General features: G+C 28.8%; 1 protein-coding gene across 3 annotated transcripts in view; it reads right to left on the reverse strand.

Annotated features, from left to right (window-relative positions):
* The window catches only part of LOC127278718 (acetylcholine receptor subunit alpha-like 1), a 256,681-nt gene that overhangs the window by 97,418 nt on the left and 132,676 nt on the right, over positions 1–26,587 (reverse strand). For all 3 annotated transcript variants that reach the window (XR_007842537.1, XM_051300547.1, XM_051300546.1), the window contains one exon: positions 1,617–1,661. Coding sequence is in view for 2 of the 3 variants with exons in the window: in XM_051300547.1 (XP_051156504.1) it covers positions 1,617–1,661 (45 nt within the window). In the remaining variant the exon portion in view is untranslated. The remainder of the gene's footprint in view (positions 1–1,616; positions 1,662–26,587) is intronic.

Genomic DNA, 26,587 nt, shown 5'->3' on the forward strand with positions numbered 1-26,587 from the left:
GACTTTTTTTTTTACTTTTTTTTTCAAAAATCATTTAAGTTTGCTTGAATCGGAACGATTTTTTTTAAATCTACCATATTGGTCAGCCATTTTGAATTTTAAAAAACTGACACTGAATTCGAAATCAGAAACCACGAAAACCCCTATGTAGAAAATTTTAAGCGAATTCGAACGATTTTTAAATAAAAGTCCGCCATATTGAATTTTGAAAAACTGACACCGGATTCGAAATCAGAAACCACGAAAACCCCCTAGTAACGAGTTTCAAGTTAATTTTATTCTTTTTGATTAAAATAAATGTTGTATTTTGATAATGGACAAAAAAAACAAAATGTCGATTATTTAAAAAATTTGACCCGATCATAAAAAACGACTAACGCCATTGAATTCCGACTCCTCGATGCATTTAGTTTTGTAGATTAAAAAATACTTTAGATTGTCTTCTAAAACTTTAGGTACATATTCTTAGATGTATCATCTAAAAAATTTGGCAAAAAAATTTTTTTTTTATATATTTTTGACCGTGTAAAGCAGGATCCCCGGTTAAATTGAACTTTATTCATATAACAAAACATCAGTTACTGATTAACAGTTAAAATTTTTAATAATACAGATTGAGAGTGTGGTAATTATTAATATTAATGTGAATAAATAAAAAAAAATATTTTTTCAAGCTTTGCAAATGTCAATTTTAATTGAGAGAATAAGATATAAGAATGTGTACGCATTATCAAGTAAAATGTGAAAAGTTTGTAAAATTGCCACGAGTTTCACTTAAATGCAAAGAACATTTTGAGGTTTCAATATTTCTCATAGGACTTAGCGGATCGACAAAGTTTTAAAGTACCATAAATTCTCATTCGCTCCAAATGCATAAGGAATACAAGAAGAACCGAGAGAGAAAGAGAGAGAGTTCAGAATTAATGTGACGTTACTTAAACCATACTTTCGTATTGCAGATTGTAGCATTAAAGATGACTATACAAGTAAAATTCAAAAGAAGCAAAAACGTTTTAAATCGAGCTGTAATTTATCAAATGTCAGGATTTCTTCGTAATATCAAGAAAACATTATGTCTCCACTTTTAGCATTGTCAATATTTACAAAATCGGTTTTCTCTTTAAAGCATTTATAATATATTAAAAATAAAAATCAATTAACTTATTGACAGTGAGATTTTTTTTTCTTTTTCAATGTAAAATAAAAAAATAGTTAACTATATTTTACGTTTCATTTAGTTTCAATTCCACAGAAGATAATTATTCGAAAGTGAAAAAAGTAATATCTGTAATGAATGTGTTTGTCATTGGAAAATCGAAAAATGAATAGATCCTAGGTGCAATCAACGAGAATTTCCGTGCGAACGTAAATTCGACGGCAATTCCTCATAATAGTCGCTCTCGCGTAGAAAGTGTCACCGACATTTCGAGTACTCTGAAATCCTTCCATTTACCCTCAATCACAAACGTCGAGCGAAGAGCCCGTAATGAAATTTCCTGTCCTGCTCGCTTACTATCCCGTCTAAAATATCGAGTGTTCAATGCGACAACTACGTACCCGTAAAACTCGAACGTTACAAAAACCAGAAAAGTAAAAAAAAGTCGATAAAAACATACCTGCTCCACCCAAACGTTCGTTGTCATGATCTGATTCTTCAGGTCCTGAAACAAAAAGAAAATATATTTTTTATTTTTATTTTACATTTTAAGTGTTATTTTTAATTTTTCTTTTAACATTTTCAAATATAAAAAAAAAGATAAAAAAAAAGAATTGGACATTAAGGGCATGTGAATGTTAGGTCACATGTAAATTTTCTCCTTAAAGGTTTTCTCGTTAAATTCTTCATGGATTGAACTAACATTTTATGAACAAGTTTAAAACCATTATAAAAATGTCGTAAGGTGCTCAGGAGATGTAACATTTTGTCAAATATTTAAAAAACAAAAAAAAAACTGAAAAGAAATTTTTACATATGACCTTGCGTGATGTGAAATCACGTGACTTAACATCCTTAAATTTTTAAAAAGATTTTCAGTATATAAAAACTTAGTCATTTATTTTCCACATGGACAATTTTTTATTTTATACATCAAAAATATTTTTTTAAATTTTCGATATAAAAACAAATTTTTCTTCAAATTACACAAAAAGCTGATATATACATATATGTACATATAGAGAACAAAACAGTAAAATTTATATTTAAAAAACTAATCGTATAACTGTGTCACGACTTTTTTGAAATTGGGTCAAAGATTATTAAAATTTTAAATACATCGTTTAAAAAGAGTTGGAAATTTTCGTTTGACGGTATATATGTATATATATATATATATATATATGATGATGATAAAAAAACATAAAGTCCGTGAAAAAACTGATGTGCTTCTTGTTCAATCAACAAACCATTTAAACCATTTCACTGCATTGGAACAACTAATTTTTTCAGCTTAACGAGATTTTTGTTCAGTTAACCAAACTTATTTTTTTTTCCCAAAAGCAATTATATGTATTCATAAAGTAACCTAAATTGATAGGTCAGTTATAAATAGCACTTTAACAACGTTAATAAAAATAAATTCATAAAATGTATACAGAAAAAAAAATATCAGAAGAACAATAACAAAAAATAAATAATGATAAAACAAAAGCGAAAATAAAACAAAATCTGCTATATTGCACACACAGCACAAGGAATTTCTTGAACATTTTCTAAAGTTTATTTTTGCAATCTATAAGAAATATTTACATGCAAAGCTCAGAAAAAATGTGTTTAATAATTAAAATGTCCGCATGTGATTATTTTTAAACTTATCAAAGTATCTATATTTTTAATCAAAATTAGTAAATTTTTTAACTAATATTTGAATTTTTTCTATGAATTAGTTCAAATTTAAATTTAATAAAATTTTTCATTAATTGAAATTATTTAAAATTTTCCCTAATTCCGATTTAAAGTAAGTATTTATGAAATTAACTTCAAAAATTTTTTAAGTTAGGAAGTTATGAATTAATGACAGTCATAAATGCCAACCATATAACATGAAATACGAAAAAATAACGACGCTTCTGTCCGTCTGAATAGAATACTGAAAAGTTTTGTTTGAATCAAATATACCATGTTTTTTGTATTAACCCATTTTTTTTGGTTATTTCAAACAAAATTTATTCAATTAAAATAAATATTTTTTTGACCTATAAATAAAATAAATGTTTGATTGATTTTTGTTGTCTTAATGAAAATTAGGTTAGGATAACCAAAATTTTTGTTGACACAACAGAAAAATACCAACGAAATGTTTTTGTTTTTAAAATCAAACACTTTTTTCAATGAATATTCCAAAATTCCAAGTGTTCACAATTATTAATTTGGAAAAATAAGATAAAAGATAAAACACAAATAGTCAGCAATTGCCGTCAACATAATAAACTTAAAATCATAAACTGCAATATAATTAAACATAATTAAACAATCAGGATTATTTTTGAAGTTTTCCATTAAACTCATATTTTAATGTAAGAAATTAAAAAGGCTGTGCGAAAAAAACGACTCTAGTTTTTTTTATATAAAAAAGAAGAAAATTTAACAGAATATTAAACCCATAGATGGATATAAGTCAATGTTTACAACGCCACTTTGTATTTAGATTTCTCTCTCATCTGAACTTTAGGCACCGAACGACTCTTGTGTCGTCTCCTTTAGCTTCGCCTCTTCTTTTCTTAGTTCCACTGGAAACTTCTGAAGAAACTGACACACATATATTGAATGGTATTCGTACGTGTGTACGTACATATATTCCTAAAGAAAGACTTTCATATGTAGGCACACACGCGATCCCATACTCTCAGAGTGAACACATTCTCCCCTTTCTGTACCCCCTGACCTCTTCTATATATCCTCCCCAAGAGGTGCTCGATCTATCCCTCTGTTTTCTCTCGACATCCAATTTCCATAGCATTAGGCTTCTTACACACGTAAACGGTCCTCGAATCGCCTCGTGTTTTCTCACACCGACGTCTAAGAGAATGTCGTATACAATGAACGAACCATGTCGTCAACAAGAGATGAAGCACACACACACACACCTCTCTTTCTCTCTCACTCTCTCTGGCATCTATTTTAACTAGCAACACTTTTAGATAACGAGCACTGAACCAACCCTGGCCTTTTACTCTTTCTCTGTGGCTTTTTTCTCTCCTGAAAAACATTCATACAAACTCGATTTCTTGCCTCGCTCTTTCATGAAATTGCACATCACTTAGATCTTCTTTTTAAATACATGGAGGAATAAATAAACAGATAAAAAAGATTTCGTTTACATTTGCGCAAGAACCACGGATTCAAGTTAAATCCTCGGCTCCAATTTATTTCGCCGAGATAAATAGTATCTAAAATTTTTCACTAGAATTTAGTAAAAAATTAAGTTTAATCCCTTGACAGTCAACACTGAAGAAAATTTGATGCAGCAGCTGCCTCAATCGAATGATTTCTATATTCAGCTAACTTCAATCATATATGTGTATGTCTGCATGAAAAGGGACCACTTTGGAACTATTGGACTTATTTGCATGAGTGTATTCTTGATTAAATTTCAAACAATTTGAGTGGTCTTAAGCCACTTTAAGTGAAAAATTTGCAAAGTTATAAAAATTCAAAGTTAGAAGTGCCAAAAACCTAATTTAGAAAAAAACGAGTTTGAAGTTCAAATCTACCATTAGTTCCAATGTTAATTAAAAATTAAAAATAATAATAATAATTGTTTTAATTACAATAAAGTCATCGTGAACGCATAATTTAACATGAAACACTGCCATGGAGAAAAATGGGATTGTTGTGCAAACAATTTTTGGGTTGTTGTCAGTAGATTTGTTGATATTACAATTTAGAAATGTTAAAATTAAAATTCGGATTATTGTCAATACAAATGTATGTTGTTTTAACAACAACACGAATTTTCTGTTGTCAGATTTGTTCAGTTTGCAACGCCGTACAGTTACAGAAGCAAACTCTCTGTCGATTGTACAGCCCCACAAAAAAAAGTGTCGTGCACGGCAGACCAGACTGGTCATTTCCTATGTATTTTGACGCGCTAAACACGAATCCGTAGTCCGTTTTGCTCCATCACGTCAGGATTTTTTTCTAACCTCCAAAAACCTGTCAGATTTTGAGAGGTATGCTATTTTTTTTAAAAATTGATGGATTTACTTCAAACTTGGTATCTAGGGGTTTTTTGGGTCGCTGATGACGAATTTGAAGTTAGATTTTCAAAATTCAAAATGGCGGCTCCAATATGGCGGACGAACTGTCAGTTCTTGAGAATAGTAAACTGGTTCATTACAAAACAAAAAGTTATAGTTCCCGCTGCATAACAGTCTACCAAAAAACATTTCGGAGTAGCCATGGCTACTCCTAAATGTTTTTTGGTAGACTGTTATGAAATGTCACATTTTGAATCCCCTGCATGGGGTTCAAAATGTGATAGATTCGTATAGATTCGTAATCAGCGACACAAAAAAACCCTAGATACCAAGTTTGAAGTAAATCCATCAATTTTTACAAAATTCGTCCGCCATATTGGAGCCGCCATTTTGAATTTTGAAAATCTAACTTCAAATTCGTCATCAGCGACCCAAAAAACCCCTAGATACCAAGTTTGAAGTAAATCCATCAATTTTTAAAAAAAATAGCCTACCTCTCAAAGTCCGACAGGTTTTTGGAGGTTAGAAAAAAATCTTGACGTGATGGAGCAAAACGGACTACGGATTCGTGTTCAGCGCGTCAAAATACATAGGAAATGACTAGTCTGGTTTGCCGCGCACGACACTTTTTTTTGTGGGGCTGTGTTGCTGATGGAACAATCCGGATTTGTTCAACTGACAGGTTTATTGTTCCATGTCACGTGGTCATTTTGAATTTTCGCAAACTGGCGTGCAGATCGTCGTGTCGTTTGCTTCTGGCACATGTGCCACTTATGCTTTTATTATTAGTTTTTTTTAAATGACAAAGTGCTGTTAAATAATGAATCCGGGTAAAGTGAAAAATCTATTTCAAGTGTAGTGAGTGGATGAAGATACAATTTCATTGTTTATCGGTAAGTTATACTCGGTTACTATTGAACATAACATCAGCTTAAAAATACAAAATGTATATTAAATATTATTTAACAACAAATTTCAACTCAAAATAATTTTTTGGGTTCAGGTCAAAGAATTTGATTCAGAAGCTGCATGTTCCACAGATTTTAATGCTAATGAAACTGGTGATATGACCTACGGAAATCTGCTATCGATTATTTTTGAAGGCGAAGAAACTGAACAAATTGTATTAGACGGATCAAAGCTTTGTTAATAGAACAAATTGTATTGACGATTCAACAATTTAGTTTTGTTATTTCAAATGTTCCATAACAATTTTCTTTGTTCATCAAACAATTCTCTTTGTTCACCGAACAATCCGAATAGTTTTAATAACAATCCCATTTTAACAATTTTTTTTGTCTCAAAAACAAATAGAACTGCTGGTTCTATATTGACAATTCGGAATTTTTGTGCGGACTTAATTTTTAGTAACTACAACAATTCTTTTTTCTCGGTGTGGCTACAGAAAAACTTAGTCTTCTTTTTGTTGAATCTCAAAATGAACCAATGCTAAATGACATACAAAGTGACGCCACCTTAGAAAAACATACTAAACGTAATTCGATTTGAGTAACAATGAGTATACTAATAAAGTTTTTTGGGGTCGTTGAATCCGAATTTGATGTCAAAATTTAAAAAGGATCAAATTATTTTTCGTCTACCTAAATAAAAATTCTGTTAAATTGATTTTCGATCATTTGCATTTTCTAAAATATTAGCATCAAATCATAATTCTAAAAATTTTGGTTTAGAGCTTATTTATGCATCCTATTTAAAAATAATAAATTTTTTTAAATCACAGTTTGTTTTTGTCTGATTAATATTAATTTCTGAATTTTTTTTTTCGTTTCAACAACTGAGAAAATTATTTATCTTAAACTTATTTATTTAAGGTTATATTTATAAGTATAAATTACTTTTATTGTTCTAAATAATTCTCTTGTGTGTAGAAAATTTTTGGATATAAACGCATAAATCGACGCCTACGAAGGTGGTTTTTGCGCGTCTTTCTTTTATTTTACGAGCAACATATAGTTACTAAAGAGGAGTTAGACGAAGTGAGGGAAAAAACAGAGGAAAAGGTAGAAGAGGGGAGAAGGGTTTTAGGGAAAGAAATTCAGGGATAAGCTTTCTTGGAAAAAGTTGTAGCCACTTTTCGTGCAACCTCCACAAAGAGGTAGGAATTATGGACTCGAAAAGAGCTGCGCGCGCGACGAGGATTACATGAAAAGGGCCATAGGAATTGCCTTGAAATAAGTTTTCTACATTTTCTGAATTAAAGTCATACCACGAAAGTCTCTTTGCTATCACGATTTTTATAGCGCAAAAAAAAAATTCAGAAAAAAAGGGAAAACAAAAAAGAAACGTATGTATTGTAGAAGACACAAAATAGACTATATGTTAGCTTGAAACTTTAACAGTAATCAATGGTCAGGAAAGTCAACCCTAACAAGCGTACTCTATACAAAGTCAAGTTCGCTTCAGTTCTAGCAAGTTTCGTTCAATATAGAGACGTCTTAGCTTGCACACCTGCTCCTTTGACTTTAGTAGCAGATACGAAACGAAACTTTCTAGATCGCTCCTGGAAATTTTCGAATAAGTTGAGATTCTGAAGGAGTTTATTAGTGGAAAGTTTGTTCGTGATTTAAAAGCATTTTTTACAAAGCATACATATATAGTTTGTAAAAGTTCTTTTTTGTAAAATCTTCTTTTTAGAAAAAACATGTTTTGTTTTTTTGTAAAAGTTACTTTTTATGAAATTGACGTTATATTCTGTATTTAAATTTGGAAATATATTAAATTTTGCGTTAATTTATAATAAAGTATAAATTTTTTCTAATTTTGAACACCTTATTTAGGGTTTTAAGAATTCTGATCAAACCCCTAAAATAAAAAAATGATTAAAACACTTGTATAAAAATTCCCTTCAACAAGTAATAACTTTTTTTTATAAAAGACAATGTTAAAAATTTAATTTATTTACATTTTTTTTAAACTAGAGAAAACTGTCAAGGATCTAAACAAAGTTCTATTTTAAAAACGGCAAAGTACATCATTATGAATAATACAGAAAAAATCGCAAATTTTCAAATAAATATTGAGATAATAGAATAAAAAAAAATGAAGATGTATTTAAATGAGACGAAACCAACGTGCTGACAGGTCAATAATCGGATTTAGATCTGTAATCTAGTAAAGAGGATTAGAGAATGATTTCTTAACGACCCAAGACAGTAGTCGAGAAGGCTCTCGACACTAAGCGATAATCTGTCTGACTAAACTAGTATTTGACCACTGGGTGTAGTATAGTGAACACTATTACTACGATCATTGATCCATTACCACCAAATGCGAATGGCTTTTGTCCTATAAATGTTTAATTGATCAAAACCCCTATATACCTGCATTACAATCGATATCTTTCCATTAACAATTCAAACACAAAAATAATTTCATTATAAAAAAAGACAAATTAAGTTATTTTATCTTTTTTCAATTATCAACATTTGATTCCATTTTTTTCATTCTATTTAAAAAAAAAACAATATTAAAACCACTTATTATAATTGTAACAGAAAATGGAAATTCCGTGCAAATCATGCAAATATTAAGCGAGTCTTAAAAAAAAAAAAAAAAATTCTTTAAGAAGGGATTTTCAACTATAAACAGAAATAATTGCTTCATATTATGCAACAAATATTTCTACTCTTTTCTTCATAATAATGTACGTTATTCTTCGTACTTTAGTGAATAGGAGAAACTTCAGAGCCATTAATATCTCGGGCAAAATTGCTGCTCACGAAGTTTCCTATTCTGAGAATGCTCAAGTTTATTTTCATCTTTTTTTTCCTTTTTTTTTCTTTCACTTTTCTCCCTGGCGATTTTCTCAACCGATTATGTCGTAATGCGACCCGTTTCCTCCAGTGGCTCCAGCGTGTCATGACGATAATGCAAACGGTAATACCTTTGTGGTAACGCCACGTATATATTCTCGTTCGCACTTTTCCTTCCTCTAACGGATAATATCTCAAATGGTTCAAATGAAGTAAATGTTCCTTGAGACGCCTCTTTATACTAAAAAACATATTGCAAAACTTTTTTCCCCCTATCACACATGTGTGGTATAAAAGAAATTCGTACGTTGCACAGACGATGTCATACAAGGAAGATATAGTTTATAATATGATTGAGGTGTGTTGTTATAGTATCAACACAGAAAAACGTTTCTATTTATCACAATTGTGAAATTTTTTTTGCTTGAAAAATACTTCCGCGAAACAAGTTGAAAATTTATTGTTACACATTAATTTATTATTTTTTTTTTATTAATAGGGAAAAATTTAGTTTTACTTTTTTTACTATATTATGTACAAAAAATTTTATTATATAAAATTTATTAATTTTTTTGTTTTTAAATTTTTTGTCACTTGAAAAATCACTTATAATATGTCTTGAAATAAAATTACACATATTGTTTCCATCTGGTTTTTAACTGTATTTTTCAAGAAGTGTTCTGTGATTGCCTTTCTAGTCGTTTGGTTTTATGATCATTCCGGTTCATGACACATTAACCTTATTTTAAAAGTTTCCCTCCCAAAACGTTTCTAGAATTGTAAAAATACTAAAATTCAATTTTTATTACCCATCCCTCTTTTCCTAATAAAGTAAAGGTAATATTTTACTCGTCAAAACTTTTATTCCGATACTTCAATTATTTTTATTAAAAAAAAAAAAAAAACTAGAATCAATACTAAAAAAAATAAATCTTTTTTTATTTGAAAGTATTGAATAAAGAAAGAAATAAATGATGCGACATATAATTTAGAAAAAATATTTTCAAAGTGTTTCAATGAGAAACCAAAGTGAAAGTCTTTTGCAACTATTTTTCACTTTGATTACCATAGAAGTTTTCAAATTTTATTCTCCTTTTGTGTGAGCTAAATCGCGCGCAAAATCAAATCAATGGAAAACATTTTGTTTTTCCAACAGTTTGACATGTGCAAGAACAATGAGAAAAAAAATATATGGTAAGGGAAAATAGTGAAAGCATAGAATATAGGGTGTCACAAAAAGGGGGTCGAGAAATATATAGAAAGAATTATTTATGCTCGTGAACGAAGATTCTTTGATAAATCGAGCGTAGTATTTCTGACATAGAAGAAAGCATGTATCACTTGAGAGCAGTGAACGATAAAAATGCCATTTTTTAAAAAGAATATAAATATATTCTGAAAAAATCAAAGTGATACACATGACGAATCAAGAACGTCACCGAAAAATGTTACCATTTATATTGATAGTCGCAATATTGTTTTGAGACGAATTTCACATATGCCATGGAAATATACAAATTACAATTAAACAGTTATACTACCAATTTCAATTAATTTTATGTTGAGACTATTAATTACAATTCAGTTCCCATCAAATGTAACATATTATTTAAATATTTAATAATTAATATTCTTTAAATTTATCATTAATAAGAATTACACAGCCACACAAAAAAAAAAAAAGTTCTGATCTGGGGGTCTGACTATATATTTTCTATGTCTTTTGGGTCGCTGAATCCGAATCCGAGGCCCATTCAACCCCATCACATCAGGTTTTTGAAAAAACCTCAAAAAACCAAAATGGCGGACACTTTTTTGGAAAATTTATCGGATTCGCTTGAAACTCGCTACTCGGGGGTTTTTGGGGTCGCTGATTACGAATTTGAAGTCAGTTTTCAAAAATTCAAAATGGCGGATCCAATATGGCGGACATTTTTTTGAAAAATTTGCCGGATTCGCTTGAGACTCGCTACTCGGGAGTTTTTGGGGTCGCTGATTACGAATTTGAAGTCAGTTTTCAAAAATTCAAAATGGCGGATCCAATATGGCGGATATTTGTTTGAAAAATGCTGGATTTGCTTGAAACTTGCTACTCGAGGGTTTTTGGGGGCGCTGATTACGAATTTGAAGTCAGTTTAAATTTATCATATCAGGATTCGGACATAATCTAAAAAAACCTACAATTTGTGCTATTAAACGCGCGTAATATCTTTAGTTTCAATGTTTATGTTATCACGTCTATTTTACTATATAATGTACCGTCGGCATTTGCGTTACCCAATGTACACCACGTGGAGGTGCCCTGGACGCAGGCACACGCAAGATACAAAGTAAATACGGGTGAATTAAAACACTCAAGTTTTTGATTTCTCAAAAGAACATCTTTATTGGATTCGCCATTTTAAATTTTGTAAATTGGACTTCAAATTCGTAATCAGCGACTTCAAAAACCCTCATGTAACGAGTTTCAAGCGAATCTAATAAAGTTGACAAAAAATCCTGCCATAATGGATCCGCCATTTTGAATTTTTGAAAACTGACTTCAAATTCGTAATCAGAGACCCCAAAAACCCCCGAGTAGCGAGTTTCAAGCAAATCCGGCAAATTTTTCAAAAAAATGTCCGCCATATTGGATCCGCCATTTTGAATTTTTGAAAACTGACTTCAAATTCGTAATCAGCGACCCCAAAAACCCCCGAGTAGCGAGTTTCAAGCGAATCCGATAAATTTTCCAAAAAAGTGTCCGCCATTTTGGTTTTTTGAGGTTTTTTCAAAAACCTGATGTGATGGGGTTGAATGGGCCTCGGATTCGGATTCAGCGACCCAAAAGACATAGAAAATATATAGTCAGACCCCCAGATCAGAACTTTTTTTTTTTTTGTGTGGCTGTGTTATATATGTACTATTATTAATATTGATAATAATTAAAAAAAAACTTTTTTTATTCAATTTTCGAATTTTATATATGTCAATATATTTTTCTTTGTGTACACAAATACGATTCATTTCTTAATCCCATTTCATCGAGTCTGTTCAAAGTCTCGTATGACATTTCATTTTTTATTGTTTCCTTTCAATATTATTAAAAGCTACCCCACCGCATTTTTTCGCGATATTTTGTGTGTGTATATGTGTGTATTTAATTTATTCGCTATATAAGAAGAGAATTTTGTCATAGAAAGAGAGAAAGAGAAAAATATCTATATTATAAAAACTTTCACTGACGTCTAGAATTCAAATTTACTATATTTTATTTCCCAAGTTATAAAATTGGGAAAAATAAGCTTTCTATGTCTCTTAAATCTTTCACGAGAATAAAAAAGACAAATTTTATTTCCCACATCTTTTTACATTCAACCACAATATGCCCGTGAAATTTTCGCTACATTTATTTTTTCATCACTTACTCAAATTATTTATTTGTCAAACAAAAAAAATTGTAATAATAAAAAAAAGTTGATAAAAACCAAAATTTTTACAAAATGATTGTTTAAAAAGTAATCGTTTATATAGAATATTCACATTTTATTTATGAAATATGAATATCAAATATGAAACGTGAAATACGAATATGAAGGTAAACTGTATATCATTATATTTCAACCCTGAATAATCTGGAACCGACATTTGTGCGTTGAATTACAAGGGGTGCAAGTCAACAACCTATATATATATATATGTGTTAATCGTTCACAACATGCAGCTTTTACAAAGTTAAAAATTTTTCATAATATGTTTAAATTACTGAAATAAAAAAACAGAATGTAAAAAAATGCACGAATATAAGTTGTTTTAAAAACTAAATACTAAATTGAATTTTGAACAAAATATATTTGAATATAAAAAAATGTAGTATCATTTCATTTCGCAGATCTATAGAATTTTCTGATTGTAAGTACTCTATTGGCAATGATGAGCTTATCAGGGTATCTTCTATCCGTGATCTCGGTATACTTATTGACTATAAATTTTCGTTTACTAATCACATTATATATATGGGTGAATCTCTCGAAAAGGACAAATGCTGAATTAAGAAAAAAAAAAAAAAAAGTTCAAAACCACTGTTATGACTATTGCTATGTGAAGAGAAGGACCTAAATAAGTCTCTAAAATACGTTGTTACGATCTTTATGAACATTATTGTTTAAAAAATAATTGTTTAATATAAAATAATTGTTTAATATTTTGTCACCGATACAATGATCGAATCCGTTTAAATCTTGTTACTTGAGGGTTTTTGGGGTCGCTAAACACGAATCCGGTGTTAGTTTTTCAAAATTCAAAATGACAGATCCAATATGGCGGACGACAATTTCAAAAATCAGTTCAATTTATTTGAAAATGGTTATTCGGGGGTTTTCGGGGTCGCTGATTACGAATTTAAGGTCCGTTTTTAAAAATTCAAAATGGCGGACGACAGATTTAAACATCCATCCAATTTACTTGAAAATAGTTACTCAGGGGTTTTTGGGGTCGCTGATTACGAATCTGGAATCAGTTTTAAAAAATTCAAAATGTCGGACAATTATCTTTTAAATCTATTTAATTGGCTTCAATATCGTTAATTAGGGGGTTTCAATAACGGTGAACACAAATCTTAAGGTAACCCAAGTAACCATTTTCAAGTAAATTGGATTGATTTTTGAAATTGTAGTCCGCCATATTGGATCCGCCATTTTGAATTTTGAAAAACGGACCTCAGATTCGTAATCAGCGACCCCAAAAACCTCCGAGTAACCATTTTCAGGTCAATCGGATCGATTTTTTAAATTGTTGTCCACCATATAGGTTCCGCCATTTTGAATTTTTGAAAACGGACTTCAAATTCGTAATCAGCAGACGAAAATCTTGAAGGAACGATTTCGTTTGATTTTTTTAACATTATTATTCGATAATATTACATGTTCTTTTTTTTGACATGGCCCCCTTTGACCCCCTGTAATTCCGAAAGGGGGCATATGCTCATCTTGAAATTTTGCAGGGATTATTGGGTCATCATATGTTACCATTTGGCATAAAGAAAGTTTCAAAATTCGAGGGACGAAAAAGGTGCATTTTTTTGCATGAGGCTTTATAATCGATGGATGTGACTAGCGATCACGGAGGGGAGTTTTCTTCCTTTAGGCGTAGCCAAAATTTATTGATTCTAATATAAAAATAATAAATTTTATAAAAAAAAGTAATAATAGTATTCGCGATATTTAAAAGAATATTCTAAAAATTATTAATAATATTTATTATTTATTTATCAAAAAACTAAATTTAAAGTGGTCACGGAGGGGAGTTTTTTTGTGTTGACGAACATTGCGAAACTGAAAATCTTTCTGACACTTATTGTTTTCATTTCTTTCATGATGTTGTGTACTGACCAAAACAACATCGTCACTGTAAACACTTTTGAATTCTTCATTTCTCAATTATCATTTTTTTTTTTCATTTACTCATTATATTTGTAATTGGTCACGGAGGGGAGTTTACTTTGCGAACAAAACTTATTTAATTCTAGGAAAAAATATTTTACAAATATTCTGTTTTACACTTTATAAATCAATTATAAATAATGTAATTAGTAGATATTACTAGACAAAAGATGTTTTCCTATTGCAGTATGAATGCAATAATTCTTCTTTAAATAAAACTTACTTCGCGAACGGTAACGGAGGGGAGTTTTTACACTATATAAACATGATTATATTCAATTATTTAAAATTGTCAATTTTTTTTTATAAAATCTTATTAAATTCTGTTGACTTCTATAATAAGGCCCGCAACATTTTCAATTATTATAATTATTTATTAAAAATAATGTCATGAACGTGTCATTTGTCCTTTTTGTGAGAATGACCCATATACAGTAAATAAAGCCACCAGAGTTTTGGGCTTCATCACCAGAAATTCAAGGCGCTTCAAAAATATTGATGCTTTGAAATGCTTGTACTTCTCTTTGGTTAGACCAATATTTGAATTTGCATTAGTACTATGGCGACCTTACCAAGATGAATTTATTATTTTAATAGAGCGAGTTCAAAACAGATTTTTGCGTATTGCTGCCAGACAAACTGGTTTGCCGTTAGACTATAATAGTCATGATTATAGTGAAATTAGACGTAAACTTAAAATACCACTAATGTCTGAAAGATTTTTGTTCTCTGATCTTCTTTTTTTATTTAAAATCATCAATGGTCGAATTAACTGCTCAGACCTGTTGTTTTTATTTGATTTCTACGTTCCGCAAAGATCGCCTAGAAACTCTCTATTATTTAAATTACCTTTCATTAAAGAAAATTACACTACAAATTCAGTGATCAACAGACTGAGCAGTGAGGCAAATCAGTTTAACAACAGCATTGATTTTTTCTGTAATTCACTCACAACTTTCATTAAAAACTTGCGTATCTTAATTTTCAATGATTATAATAACAATGCAGCCAATTAATATACAATAAACATAATGTATCTTTATAGTACTCTGTACGAATGGGCTTTGCCCGTATATTTTCAATAAATAAATAAATTGTTGTCAGTAGATTTGTTGATATTACAATTCGGATCGTTGTCAATACAAATGTGTGTTGTTTTAACAACAACCCGAATTATCTGTTGTCAGATTTGTTCAGTTTGTAATGCCGTACAGTTACAGAAGCAAACTCTTTGTCGATTGCTGATGGAACAATCCGGATTTGTTCAGCTGACAGGTTTATTGTTCCATGTCACGTGCCACGGAAAGGAATGCTATCGAAATTTCAGCCACAAACTTATGGTTGAGATTTCTAGTTGAATTGGTCATACAGTCTGTCAAATTGGCAGATAAGTTAGGTTATATTAACCATGTGAAGTCTGATTCAGACATCTTGCTCTTTGGAAGTACTATTCGTTTGGTTGGATTACCCAAACTGTATAGCAGTACACGCTAAAAAAGAAATCTTGATTTCAGCCTATTTTTGAGGCTGAATTTAAGGTGTAAACGGAGTCAGACCAATTAAAAAAGGACAGACTTATGCAAAATATATGGGCTTAATTTAAGGTGTAAACGGTTTAAGACTTTGTTTTTACTGTGTAACAGTTCCATGTTAATTCAGTTATACGATATGACAGAAACAGCAAGAATTATGGCAGTAACGAAAAATTTCTTTCAGTGTGGTCATTTCGATTTCTCGCAAACTGGCGTGCAGATCGTCGCGTCGTTTGCTTCTGGCACATGTGCCACTTATGCTTTTATTATTAGTTTTTTTTTAAATGACAAAGTGCTGTTAAATAATGAATCCGGTTAAAGTGAGAAATCTATTTCAAGTGTAGTGAGTGGATGAAAATACAATTTCATCGTTTATCGGTAAGTTCTACTCTGTTACTATTGAACATAACATCACCTTAAAAATACAAAATGTATATTAAATATTATTTAACAACATATTTCAACTCAAAATAATTTTTTGGGTTCAGGTCAAAGAATTTGATTCAGAAGCTGCATGTTCCACAGATTTTAATGAAAATGAAACTGGTGATATGACCTACGGAAATCGGCTATCAATTATTTTAAAAGGCGAAGAAACTGAACAAATTGTATTAGACGGATCAAAGCTTTGTTAATACAACAAATTGTATTGCCGATTTAACAATTTAGTTCTGTTATTTCAACTGTTCCATAACAATTTTATTTGTTCATCAAACAATTATGTTTGTCCAACGCCTTCGGTGGAATTGTGCTATTGTACACTAGTCACCAGTACAGGAATGTACCACATTTCTCCACTGGTGGTTTGGCCATTGGAGGAATGAGAAAAACAGAGTAGAGTGGGGATAAAAGGCATAATAAAAATTGCAAAATTAATAATAGATATTAACCAACTCATCGAAACTTTTAATGGTCGCTAATCACATACTTGATGTCAAATTGACAGCTGTCATATTAACTGTCAACTTATTGTCAACTTAACATCAAATTTGTCATCAATGACACCGAAAACCCTTTTATTGAATTTTTCATTAAAACAAATCACTTTTAATAACAATTCCATTTTAACAATTTTTTTTCTCGTAAAAACAAATAGAACTGCTGGTTCTATATTAACAATACGGAATTGTTGTGTGGACTTAATTTTTAGTAACTACAACAGTTCTTTTTTCTCCGTGTGATTAAAACTCATAGTCACTTACTAAAAAAAAATTAAAGCATTATTTGGTATGACTAAAAATCATTTTTACTAGAAATTTTACAATATATTTAGAAAAAGTACCTATTTTTCATTCAAATAACTTTAATTATTTGAAGTACATTTATTAAATTTCAATGAGATCAGGTAAAAAAATATTTGTATCAAATAAATAATTGATTTTAATATTTGGTAAGATATGATTAACTAATTATTTTATACCTATAATAAATTTGTTATTTATTCAAGTAAACTAAATTATTTAATACGAGTAATGAATGTTTTCAATGTTAATACATTATTTTTTGAAACAAATACAAAATAATTCTATCAAATGAATAATTTATTTATACGAATCGAAAAAATCTTTTCTTTGATGCAAATAAATTTTATCTTTAAACTGAATACAGTATTACCTATATATTTATTTTATTTATGTTTTAAGTCAGTTAAATTTGATTCAAATTACTATTCATTAGATATACAATAAAATAAATTATTTAGGTCTAGTAAATATTTATTTGGTTCAAATATTTATTTAATACAAATAATAGACAAGTAAATGATTTATCTGAATCAAATAATTTTTATTTGATCGAAATAAGTTTTTTTTCAGTTCAAAAATGATTTATTTTAAAAAAAATGTGCTCGCATAATAATTTTATGCAAAAAGTGAATAATTTTCTTCGAAAACAGTATTTAGAGTGATAGAAGGTATAGGAAATGAAAAAAGTTTCTATATTCTATCAGATAAACGACTTATCAAGTTAATGGGTTAAGTAGAGGTTGATGAGAACACTAGAAAGTTTTATCATATATCAATACCTATCAGCTAACGATCGTTAGCCAAAGAAAGCTAAACGATTTTCAAATATACCAGTCAAGTGGAAAATATATATTTTATATATATGCATGTAAAAAGGCTTTAAAACCAGAAAATGGCAAGTTTCTTTTTTTTGGGGAAATTTTCTGGTAACAGTCACACAAAGTATAGTAGTTTCCAAATCGCAGATATAGTCACTGGATTGGAATAACTCACTTTGTCGCTGTTCATACGAAATAGCTTTTCCCCTCTCCTCTTCCTTTATTCTAGTAAGAAAATTCCAGTATTATTTCAGAATACCTACTGAAGTGCATTAACCGTTCAGTATAGATGTATTCCATTTCACTCAGACGTATGTATATGTATAGGTAATTGAAAATATGGAAAACTGGAAATAGGCTACCGTTATCAAAGCAAAAATATCCTGGAAATTGATTTTATTTTTTTTTCTTTAAATCTCACAGCACGCACACGAGGCAAGGAAAGACATTTTTTCTTGCATTTGAAATTATATAATATTTACATTCGTTTTTTCTAATTTCCACTTCCACTTTTTCTAATGGTATTTAGTAAAAATTCGTTTAAAAGGAAATATAGTCAAATGCTATTTAGAAAATGAAACTTCGTCTAAAAAACAGTTCTATTTAATTAAAAATTTTTAAATAAAAATTTTATTTAATGATTTTTATGGGAAATTCATGCATAATATTTAAATCATTGAATCTTAAAGAAAATAATGGGAGTGGAAATGGGAATGGAAATGGGAATAGAAATTAGAAAAAGTGGAAATGAAAATTGGAAAAAATGGAAATGGAAACCTACCGTAGAAATTAAAAATTTTTAGAAAATTTGTTGTATCGAACAAATTTGATTAGAATAAATGCTAGGTATTTTTTTGTAGAAATATCTGCACAGCTTCATATTAATGTTGCTCGGAAATAAAATTTTTTTTTTTTTTTAATAGTCTAATGTAGGATAAAAATTTCTTTCAGATAAATTTGTCCATCAGTAATGAGAACACTAATGGGTTTCTTATGGATTCTAAAATGCAGCGAGTAGAAATGAATGGATTCCACTAACTCTTAGCATGATACTCACGAAGCAATAAACTTTTATTTATAGCCTAATTATCTACTTGGCAGTAAAAGATTACCACAGTGCTTCGTCTTTTTAGCCATTTCAGAGCTAACGGCAATTTTTACTTTGATTGCGTGTAAAATAGACTCACGCGGATTGTTCTGATTTTACAAATACTGGTATAAAATACATTGTATCTTAATAAAGTTTACCACTGTCATCTTTTCTACTACATAAACTTTTTTTTATTTTTTTTTCCTCATTAATGAAAACTATTTTTATTTTTTTTTATATTTTATTTAATGGAGTTTTATAATTTTATACGCTTTTTATAATATATACTTTCTAGTATATAAATATATGATTTTATAATAAATCGCGAATATTTTATAAAAAAAAAAAAAATTAAAAACGAGAGAAGATTGGAAGTTAATAAAAATTTTCAGGTTATCCAATATCCCGACAGATATTTCAAGTTTTACTATATTTGTCGAAGAAAAGTTAGCAAAAGTGATTTCAGTCTTATGGAAACGGTTAAATGAGAATAGTTCTGCGAAAATTGAATTTGATTCTTCATTTAAAAGAATCGTTTGAATGACAAAAGGAAATTCAATTTTTATTTGCCTTGAGGTAATTCATTTCACTATAAATGTAGAAAAACTTTTAAAGAAATATATATAATGAATAGTGAGAGACCAGGGCGTAATGGATCATTTCAATTTATTCAAAAGTTATAAATTGAAATAATTTCTTTAAATCTACTCAAATTAATATACATATATCAACTTATTATTATTATGTTAAATAAAACAGTAAATTAAATAATTATTAAATTAATAACTTCTTTTTAGATATTTTCAACAATATTTTGAACAATATTTTCACATTTTCAGTTTTAAGCATATATTTTTAAGAAAGAATTTAAAATTTTTCATTTTTTGTTAAACTATTGATTAAAAAAAAAGTAACCAAATATTCGTCAATCACAGTTTCAGTGTTTATTGGCGTAATTTTAATTTTAATTAATTTATATTTTCCACAAAATTCAAAATTTTCCGCGGATTCAATCATTTTATATATAACATATATATGTATATTGTATTATTAAAAAGAGCGATGCTTTAATAAAACAGCAAAACAAGCTGCACGTAAAGGGATTCAGAATTTATCAATGAATAAAACATGTTTTGCATTGAATTGCAATCGACAAGAGCAAAAACGAAAGCACACAGCTCTTCTAGATAAAAGAAGAGGATATACACTCTTGAAACAAAGACAAATTAACTGTTGAAAGTAGAAAAGTTTTAATTGCATTGGACGTCCGCTAGACCATTCTCGGTCCTTTGATGTTGAATAGCTAAATCTCTTTTTTTTCATTCACCCGACAAAATCAACGTCATAGATGCAGACTAGCCTGCCTGATTGAAAGAAGAAATTCTCCTGGCAAATGTTTGACTATGCAAACTTGCCCAAGGAGTTGGGAAGAAATTTTGAAAGTTTCTTCTGGAAAATCCAGCATATGGCAAATTGCCACAGCGTTTTCTATGGTTTTGTGCTCTTTACAAATACATTCGTCTTGAAATAAGAAGAGGCACGAATGCAATTAAAAATACTCTCTTGCATTAAAAATGAAAAGAAAAAAAAAAAAAAAAAAAATTCTTCCACTACTCAGCTAACGAAGCTTTTAATTATAATATTTAAATAACATATTTTATATACTTTTTCAAAAATATATTATTTTGTAAATTAGTGAAAACTTGTTTCGTGTTCAGAATATTATTTTAAAAAATGGTTATTAAAAAAGTTTTATTCGTAAAATTAGAAAAAAAAAATTCAATTTAATATTGGTAATATTAAAAAATAAACTGACTGAAAATTTTCATTGAAAAGAAAACTTTATATATAATGTCCAGAGAAAAGTCTCACTTTAGTTATTTTGAATAAATGAATTAAAATTTAATTAAATGTCTAATTATAATTTATTCAAAATTTCACGCTTTCTTATATCACCTTTCAAAACTTTCCAAGCGAGTTATTTAATTTTTGCAAATAAATAAATGGATAATGATCCCTGAAAGAAAAAGTTGGAAGTTAATTCATTTTTCCACGAAAGAATAGAAAGGAATAATGCTTAATTTCAAGTTTCGCTACTAATGGATTTCAGAGTATTTTCTAAGTTTCATGATATAGTATATACTTTCCTGGACACTACCTATTCTCTCATCGACATTGCGCCCCTGTACGCTTTCGATAAAGTTTCAATCAAGTTTTGACAATCAGACTTTGCAGGAAGTTCCTCCGTCAGAGTGATTTCTTCACCGTCGAAGGGAGTTGAAAATTCTCGCAATACGGAAACCACTGTTCTTTTTATCTTCTTTTCTTTCTACCGTCTTTCATTCGCTGCTATAGAGATATTATCCACCAGAAATGAATAGAAAAAAAAAAAGTTTGCTCGAACGTGAGGCAAAGAATCATGGCTGCAAACTTTCAGGTGGGCTGAACCACGCTAAATTAATATTCTTCTACGGGTAAAAAGTGATTTTCTTACAAGTAGGAGAAGAAAAAAGAAAGACCTATGTAAGCCAACTGAAAAATTTAATTTGTCTTAACTTTGCTTTTATACTCGAGATTTTTAACGATTTCTTTTTTTTTCTTGTATTTTTTTTTAGAAACAAGCTTCGGGCTAAATTCTACAGAAAACCAGCTAATGATGTTTTCTAGAAGAAATTCATTTGATAATCAAAACTAAACTACCTTCAAATTGATTTTTATGATCCAATTTTGAAAATAAATATTTTTGTCATCAATCAATATTTTGTATGAAAATTAACTAAATATTTTTTTCTTTTTTTAAATAGACAAGATCCAATGAAAGGATTTTCGGAAATCCTTCCACATGGGGAGGATTGTCATTTCCCGTGGGTAATTTTTGAATTTTACGATACAAGGTTTAAAAAGAGCGAAACCAAAAATTTATGATTAATTGGAATACGGTTTTTGATTCAGTGTAAAAATTGAATGGGAAATGACTATTGTGGTTTGTGGATTTCAAAATTGCCTGTGTTATTGTCGAGGAAATATAACAATGCATGACTGGTATTTTTTTTTTCACTTAAATTATTGAACCAATTTTTAGACGTTCGATACCATTTCTGAAGAGTATGAATATTTTTAAAAATAATTTAATATTTAACGTTTTTTAAAATATATTTAACACTACAATTAATTTTTTTTTAAATTTTTATCAAACAAAATTATACGATTGTAAAATTTTCTCATTCAAAATTGTATTTCGTCGATATTCTCTTCTATAAATCTCTCAACATACACCGAAAAAAAATCATCTTGTTTCAAGAGGATTCCTCTTATTTCAATGCATATTTTCGTCTAATATATGCTGCAAAAGGATATCCTCTAGGTTTAAGAGGATTGTCCTCTATGTAAAATTATACCTCTTAATTTAAGAGGACACTCTTATTTTAAGAGGAAAATATTATCTTAAAAAGAACTCTGAAATAATAAAAATGCAATCATCTAGTTTGTATGTCATAGATATAATTTATAAAATTAAAAGGAATAAAATTTGATATTCCATGATTTACATCTGTTTGAGAATAAATAAATTGAAATTGATTTTAATTTTTTTTTTAATAAAATCAACTAAATCTATTTTTAATAATATTTTTATGCGCAAAACATATGTGACGCTCCACAGTGAAAGGGACCTTAGCTGCTCTTGACTTAAGGCCAGGTCCATGTGAGGCAGCGCCATCTACATTGAAACTAAAATTTTGGAAAATTTTCAACAGCCTTTTCTTGAAAACAAGAAGGTAAAATGCTTTTTCCTTTATGGATAATTAATTATTGGCAAGATATACACCATCTAAAACTTTTTTTGAGTTAAAATAATAAAAAAAATTTCATGTCAATAAATTAAATATGAGCACTTTTTTTCACAAAAACTGTAACAGTACTTTCTCAGAAATTACAATCAAAAATGCAATTTCCATTTGGAAAATTAATAAACTCTGAAAAATACACTACCTAAGATTTACCAATCACGAAAATAACAAAAAAAAAGTTTTTTAACATAACATATTTTACTCATTATGACATCCGTTTGGCAGGTTATATATGTCACCAGACGTTTCGCGGTTTTGCCAAAAGGAGGAGATTGGCGCTGTTGCTAACCACCTGAAATACATAATCTACCAAAGGGCTGTCACAATCAGTAAAGCAGTATCAATATGTTAAATATTTAATAAAATTTTTTTTCGTTATTTTCGTGATTGGTAAATCTTAGGTCGAGTATTTTTTAGCGTTTATTTTTTAATAAATTTAATTTATTTTAAATAAATTTTAAGTAAATTTTAAATAAAATTAAAATAAATAAAAATCATAATAAAATAAAATTTTAAATAGCATAACCTCAAAATTATTTAAATTTTCTTCAAAATTTCTTTTACCTTCAAAAATAGGCACGTATTGTGTAAGTTGTAATTCTATCAAGATATTTAAAAGATTATTATCCATTTTGGTTTATTCCCCTTTTTTCACACAGAAACTAAAACTTTTTCACATATGATATGCGATTTATGACGCGACGTAAATGATATGACGCAATCATCTTTGCGCATGAGCGACTTTCAATGGGAAATTCTTTTAGAATTTAGAGGAATATTCTTAAACATAGAAGATTATTCTAAATTCTAATTTCTAAGAGTATTATTTTTATTCTAAAAAGATTATTCTGAATATAAGAGGAATGCTCTGGAATAGTCCTTTTGTTTCGATCCTCTTGAAATTAGAGGAAAATAGTATCATTTAAAAAGTAATACTCTTGTTTCAAGAATAAAATTCAAGAGGATTCTGTAAGAGGAATTTTCCTCTGAATACAAGAATATTTTTTTTCGGTGTAATAAATACAACAATTTTAATTATTTTTTAATATAAAAAAAATAACAATTTAATAATTATAAATTTGAAGAAAAAAATTGTCCTTCCCGCAAAGTTTTAAACTTTATATAATTTTCAATTTTTTTTCCCCCAGTGTACACAATATCCTTGCTCCATTTAACGTTATTTTTAGTTTCTAAAATTGAAATACCCACGTTTCGTTATTTTTTTTTCCCTCTGTGTTAAAATGAAACTCGTGAGAAACTCTACATAATGTATATACACACACGGTATTCATGATTGAATATATCTGAGGCCAATAATAGAAATATCCAATGTTGTCATACTCGTGATTCATAAAGACACGAGGGTGTGAAGAACGTATATAATTAAACCTATGGATTACTGACCCCCTCAAGAATTAGGACGTATTAAAATATCGGAAAACCACTTTTTGAAACGAGGAATTCAATCTGTAGAACGAATCAAGTTCTATTTTCATTTGCAATCCGAATCAGCAATCATTCTCATCTCCTTTTCCTGCTATCAAATTAAAATTAGTCGTTATATCGCGCTGCAATCGATATCCTGCATTTAACAAGAACTTTTTATATTTACATAGGAAAAGTTGTATTCTTCCGCTAAAAAACAGATTTTAATTAATTTATACATTAAAAAAAGGTTACATCTATACCCATGCAAAAATTTACAACCGGCGCAGTGTTGTGTCAGTACTGGCAATTACTGGCAAAGTACTGACCGCCAATATTGAACCAATACTGGCATATGTTTGGGATAAGCCAGCACTGGTAGATATTCAAAATTCAGGGTTCTTTTTGCTTTTTACGTTAATTGAACAGCTGGATCAAAGAACCGACTCATAGCATTAACTATTAATAATAATAAATTATTATAATAACTTTTAAATTGTTATTTTTTATATTAACATTTTACTCTTTATTTTATTATTCAAAGAATTCCTTCAAATATAAAATATATATATATATATTTATTTGTATTTCTTTAAATTACTGAAATTGAATGAAATTATTGGTTAAAATAGAGTTTATTTGATTCAAATATATTTTTTCAGTGTTAGAAAAATAATTTGAGAACTTCATTTATTATGTATTTTTTATTAAAAAATTTTTTAATATTAAATTTAAATTTCATAATTCCGTTAACGAAAATTGCAGCAGTAATCGCAAAAAAGAAGTATTAAAATAATTTTTAAAAAAATATGTATGTAAATTTAATTTCTAACCAACAAAAATACACAATTTTCACATCTATGAAGTTGGCGTCGATGCTCAATGTCGAAAATTATTTTTCACGGGAGCAAAAATTACAAATCATTTTTAAAAAAGTTTCGTGTTAATAATACCTTAAAAAGTATTTCTTAAGGCATTACATATATGGACCGAAAATCTTTTAAACAAGTTGTAAATTCAAATGTTCATTACATGAACATTTTGCTTCCTCTTTACGATCAGCAAAAAAATTTGCTTGCTCGTGGAGAAAGTAAAATTTTATTGCCAAAATGTGAATTTTTGATTTTTTAACTTTCATTAATTCTTTAAATTTACCTCAAATGTATACTTTATATATATCGATGGATTCGTCTTGACGTAAGGAATACGATTTTATAATATATAACCTTAAATTTTTCTATTTAAAATTTTTTTCGATTAAAAAAAAAATTTTGTAAAAACGGCGATAAAATTTTTTTTTTTTATGGTTTTTAAAATCTTTTGGTCAGATTTGAGATATTAATATGATAAATGAGCCTACCAAATTTTATCTAAAAAAATTAAAACCTGTTACAGTTATCTTCTAAACAAAAAAGGGATCCACACACACATACATCCGGACAATTGATCAGGATCTCATATAACATGTTTCTATAAAGAAAAAAAATTGGTTTCCGCCACTTTGAAAAGTTTTATAAACGAAAGGACTACAAAACTTCCTCCACGAGGAAGCAAAAAAAATAATTTGACATTTTTGATCCTGTGAAAAATAATTTTCGGCGCTGAGCGTCAACGCCAACTTCATGGAGGTAAATTTTCATAATTTTTCTGAATACTGAAATTCGGTATTGCATAAATACTGACCGAGTACTGGTTTGCCATTACTGTCTCAATAATACTGGCACAATATTGGAAAATACTGGCATGCCGGTATTGGCTTGTAGTATTGTCACAGTACAGAATTTAATCCATATCAGTACTGAACCAATACTGGTAAGCCAACTGTCGGCCAGCCAGTATTGGTGCATTATTGCGCCTGTTGTTATTGATTCAAAAACATATGCTATAGAATCTATAAAATATTTTACAAATTTTATAGCATATGCTTTCGAATCAATAATAATTTTTATACCTTTGGCAGAAATGCTGTTGATTCAATAGCATATTTTTCTCAATGTAGGAAAAATTAGATCCAATATATTTAAATAATTGTTTCCTTACAAATAAAACTAAATTTTTTCATTATTTATTATTGCAGAACAATATTATTTAATTAAACATTTTTTTAAAATAATTTTAATATAATAAACTATATACTCATCCCGGTGCAAAGGGGAGATTTTTTATTTTTTATTTAATAGCAGGCGTAAACTGAATAATTGAAAAATAAATCTGAGTGTATTGATAAACACATATTAA

Source organism: Leptopilina boulardi, unplaced genomic scaffold (genome assembly GCF_019393585.1).
Source record: "Leptopilina boulardi isolate dan_hultmark-lab unplaced genomic scaffold, ZJU_Lbou_2.1 LbouV2_210, whole genome shotgun sequence".
NCBI classification, from domain to species: domain Eukaryota; kingdom Metazoa; phylum Arthropoda; class Insecta; order Hymenoptera; family Figitidae; genus Leptopilina; species Leptopilina boulardi.